Source organism: Microtus ochrogaster, chromosome 10, assembly GCF_000317375.1.
Source record: "Microtus ochrogaster isolate Prairie Vole_2 chromosome 10, MicOch1.0, whole genome shotgun sequence".
NCBI lineage: Eukaryota > Metazoa > Chordata > Mammalia > Rodentia > Cricetidae > Microtus > Microtus ochrogaster.
The window spans coordinates 85498628-85503445 of NC_022016.1; the positions used below are offsets into that span (position 1 = coordinate 85498628).

At 50.9% G+C, this 4818-nt stretch overlaps 1 protein-coding gene across 4 annotated transcripts in view; it reads right to left on the reverse strand.

Moving 5' to 3' along the window:
* Dhrs3 (dehydrogenase/reductase 3) overlaps positions 1-4818 on the reverse strand; it is a 33264-nt gene that overhangs the window by 1735 nt on the left and 26711 nt on the right. For 3 of the 4 annotated variants that reach the window (XM_005353748.3, XM_005353749.2, XM_026782255.1), the window contains 4 exons: positions 4292-4435; positions 3585-3704; positions 3030-3268; positions 1441-1566 (listed from right to left, as the gene is read on the reverse strand). In XM_005353748.3, coding sequence (XP_005353805.1) covers positions 1441-1566; positions 3030-3268; positions 3585-3704; positions 4292-4435 — 629 coding nt within the window. Of the gene's footprint in view, positions 1-1440; positions 1567-3029; positions 3269-3584; positions 3860-4291; positions 4436-4818 lie in introns of those variants that run through there. The other variant, XM_026782254.1, reaches the window with a different exon arrangement.

Sequence of the window (4818 nt, forward strand, 5' to 3'; positions counted from 1 at the left end):
GGGCGGTGTACAACTCTCCCTGTGCACACTGAGCCATAGGCACTAACTAGCCCCTTCAGCATGGGACCCAATGTAAGGTCTTGCTGCACCGAGTCTGGACAGTGTGAGGCAAATTCCGTGCTGGGAAAATTCTAGAGGAGACGACATCTCCATTAGGAAGCCCACCTCCCAAAGATGGTCTTCCCTGGTAAACCCCACCTCACTAGAGCTGCGACACTTGTCCAAACACTGAGCCTTCAGTAAAATTCCTGTTGTCTTTAGACTCAGCTACCTGGGAGCTGGGGCTATGCCCGCAGAGAAGTGGTTCTTAAAAATGTGGTCCAGGAACTCTTGGGGGTGCCTGAGATCTCTCTAGGATACTTAGAGTAACACCACAGTATGACCTGTTTTTCTCTTCTTCCTTCTTTCCATTTCCTTCCTTCCCTTTCCTTTCCCTTCCTTTCTCCCTCTTCCCTCCCTCCCTTCTTTCTCTCTTTCTCGGCAGGATCTTTAAACAATATCACCCAGGCTAGCCTCAAACTGACTGTGTAGCTGAGGGTAACCTCACACTTCTGATCCTCCTGCCTCTGCTAGGCAGGCTCTCTACCTACTAAGCTGTACCCCCAGCCCATCGTTGGTCATCTTTCCTTCTATTTCCTCTGAACATGCGGTGGGGTTTCTCAGGGGTTTTGCTACAGGGGACTACCCCAACTGACAGAAATCCGATGTAAGAACCTAGTTGTTTCAGATTAAACCAGACAATGGCGAGATCTACAAGAACACAGCCCGCATCTCTCCCAATGACTTGTCTGTGGTGTTTTAGAAAGTATAATTGCGGTCACAAAAAAATATATTTGGGAGTTGAGGCTAGATTGGGATACCCAGTGAGATCCTGTCTAAAGAGATTAAAACGGCAAGAAAACAAACAAAGCAGCTATGATAACTTAATAGTTCTGTTACTGCTCTTTACAACTGAAAAATATTGTAAATAGAAACCACTGTGTAAAGCTGGCCCCTCAGTTTTAATTTCTAACGCAGTAAGTAGTGGTAGACAAAACTCACATAAACAAGAGCTGTTTGAATCCCGCAATAATTTAAACCAGGCACGGTAATGCACACTTATAATCCCAACCCTAGAGAGACAGGAGAATTGCAAGTTCAAGGCCAGCCTAGGCTTTATAGTGTGTTCCAGGTAAGTCTGAGCTACAGTGGGCTCTCCCTCAAAAACAAATTTAAAAAATGAAAAAATTAAAACAAACCTCATAGAGAGCCTTAGACCAACAAGTCTGCCTTACTGCTCAGCTCAGTCAGAGGTGCTACTCCTCAGCACCCTACCCTCGGCAGACAGGACTTTACATTCACTTTCTCCGGCCTGTTGCCTTTTCTCCACTAGGGCCCACTGGCATAAAGGAAAAAGCTGGGCCTTGACCTGGTGAAGAACTCTCTCTCCCCACCCCATACCTTTTCAAGATAATGAGGATATTCATGGTCCACGGGAGCAAGAGAAGGGCCTGGTTTTGCTGCACAGCTTCGACCGTCCTCCGGGCTACTGTCTCTGGCTTCAGTGGCGGGAAGAGGTTGGGAAACCTGAAGGCGGGAAAACACTGTTGACCTTTCGGCTGGGCACCTTGGTGGTGGCTAGTGTGTCTGAGGGCATCACTTGGGCTCTTCTGTGTGAGGGACTGGAGGCTGTGGGATTCTCTCCCAGTCCACGCCTGTACGAGTCCCTCGGTCCTGGTCCCTCCTGCCCCACCGTGAGTGGAGTTTGCTCACTAGCAGGGGGACATCTCTAACAGAGTCAGGGAATCAGAGTCTACAGTCTACAGCATGGGCCAGCCCTCAATCTTTCTTACTGGGCCATCTTTCCTCATCAGCCCCCAGAGATCACTCAGCCTCCCAGATCGCTGGGGGGCCTCTGATCTTACCTCCTTTCTAGTTGCCTTAACCACAACCACATCTAGAATAGCCTTGCTCATCAGGTTGTTCCCTGTCAAGGGCCTGTCTCCTCCATCAGGTTATACGTTTCCTGAGGGGGGAGCCCCCGTGAATCTCACTGCCTGTTGCATCATCCTCAGTACCTAATAGGACATGGTACACAGTAGGTGCCTAATAAATACTTGTCATTTTGCCCCACTCCTCTATTGGGCCTTTCTGCCTGGGAGGTCCTCAGCCTGCTGGTTCACTAGCTGTCAGTCAAATACAGAATGATTTTCCATGGAACTTCCAGATGAACAGGCATCAAACAACAGGGGTTTCCCATGCCCGTCCAGAGGCATCTGACCCCAGAGCTATGCACCCATTTTGTTCCCCAAGTGTCGGGCCCATGCACAAATATTCTCTCCAACTTATGGATAAGGAAACGGCGGAGCAGGGGGCAAACGGGTGAGCCCCTAGCACCGCTCCAGTGGCTGTTTCTGGCTCTTCTTACTCTTCTCAGTCTGAAGGTACAGGGCATGGGCTGCTGGCCCTGACCTCTGTCCCTCAGGGGGCTACGATTCACTCTGGTGCCAGTAAGATTAAGGGTGGTGAGCTATCAGTCATCACGTCAAGCCTGAGCAAGGGGCAGCCTTGGGGCTCACAGACTGCTGTGCCTTCCCTGTACTGCCTCAGTCACGTGACAAGTGCAGCTTGGGTCTGTTCATGCATGCGTGTCATGTGTGTGCAGGTAGGTAACATGTATGTGTGTGGAGGGCAGAGGTCAGGAGTCATGCACTTTGGCGTCTCTCATTGGCCGGGACTGACTGGCCAGTGAGCCCTTGGGATTTGCCGGCCTCTGACTGTGCATAGCTGGGAAGACAAGTAAGTGCCTGCTACCTTGGCCTGGATTTTTATAAACTTGGGTTCTAAAGATCAAATTTTGCTGACTAGGTTTTTCTTCCCAGACCAAGATAGTGAGTGATCCTCAGATAGGAAACTTGTGGCTTAGAAGGGCTGGCCTTGGGTTTCTCGGAGAGGCGTGTGCTGAGGTCCAGGGATTCTGGCGCCCTTTCTGTGAAGACTCCTGCCAGGGTTGGCTCAGGAGAGGTGGCTGGTCTCACCGGCGCACTGACCTGACTCGCATGCCCTGGAACATCTCGGTGCTGGTGTGAAAGGGCAGCACGGTGGTGGCGCTGACACCGGGACAGTCCAGCAGCCCCAGGGTCAGGCTCTCCATGAAGGCGAAGGCCGATGCCTTCGATGTGCAGTAGTCGATGGCGCCGGGGATGGCCGACAGTGCAAGCACGGAGTTGAGGCACACGATATGGCCGTTCTGCAGCTCCAGCATACGCGGCAAAAAGGCCTTGGTGGTCTGAGGGTGAGGAACCGGGGTCAGTGTGGAGCAGCGCAGCTTCTGCCAAGCCCTGCACCTCTGCACTGGGGCGAACAGCCCACTCTAGATGCATAGCTACCCTCGCAACTTAGCCCTCCAGTACAGAGCGGCTGAGGCAGCCAGTCAGAAGTTCCCGCGTCTCCCTGCCAGTCAGTCATTCTATTTATCTAGCCACTTTGCCATTGCACGTCCCTGCCGGCATGAGCCCTGGTGCCACTGAACTTCTCTTTCTCCTCCTCCCAACTCAGGTTTCCTGCCATACCTACGGCTGGCACTGGGCCAGGAAAACCCTTACCCAAAACTGGCCCAGGGTGTTGACATGCTGGGACTTGAGGAGGGCATCGTCATCACTGTCCATCAAGCTCTTCCCGTGGACCACAGCGGCATTGTTCACCAGGATGGTGATGTCACCCACCTGCGGGCAAGAGGGGGCTGTGGAGCCGTGAGGGCAGCCAGTCCCTGTGGGCTGTACCTGCAGGGGCACAGACCGGGCTCCGCAACCACCAGCCACATGGCTTTTCTGAGCATCAGTCTTGTTTATAAATGGCGCTGGGGCCATACCAGCTGTGTCTGAGGATTAGAAATAATTTATGGTACATACTATACCCGGAATGCAGCGTATTTATAATAAATGAGGTTATGGTCACATAAAAATGGTTAATGTTACCATGAGTGGGATAAGTAACAGAATGAATTTTTTTTTCCCTCTTTTGGCACTCACTGATCTACCCAGCCCAAATGTCTTGGATTAGGGAAAGGATTTTCCCAGAAGGCAATGGGACATTTGTCTTAGAGAGAAACTCATAACGTCTAAATGTCCAAAGGACCACAGAGATATACTCATATTGTATTATCAACCCCAGTCCCTGCCCATGTAACTTGGACGAGCTTCATGAAGAGCCCCCAAAAGTCCCCTGCACAAAGCCAGTCTGCCACAGCCACAATCCCTCTCAGGATGCACGAATTCAATATGCTGGGGCCAGACATGCCCAGGCTACTGACCTTCTCTCTGACAGCTTTGGCCATCTGGTACACCTCTTCCCGGTTGCCCACATCACAGACGAAGTAGTGGCACTCGGTGCCCATCTGCCGAATCTCCTCTGTGGTCTCTTTCAGGCATTTCTCAGTCCGGCCCCAGAGAATAATCTGGAAGGAAAGAATTCTGGCATGGAATAGGTGTCTCTGAAACAGACTGTATCGATATAATGACTGATATCAGGAATTTAGAATTTCAGTAGTCTTTAAAATGCTGGCTTCCTGGATTCAACCCCAAAAGTACCCAAAGAAAATGATTAACTATTAATTATGATTTTGTGTGTGCGTGGGTGTGTGTGTGGGTGTGGGTGTGTGTGTGTGTGTGTGTGTAGCGTACCACAGTACATGTCTGGGCAGGCGTGGAGGTTGGAGGACAACTTTCCAGAGTTGGTTTTCTCCTTCTGCTGTGGGTTTGGGGATGAAACTTAGGTTGTCAGGTTTGTATGTATCTGCTAGCTGTCTTAGGGTTTCTATTGCTGTAATGAAACATTGTG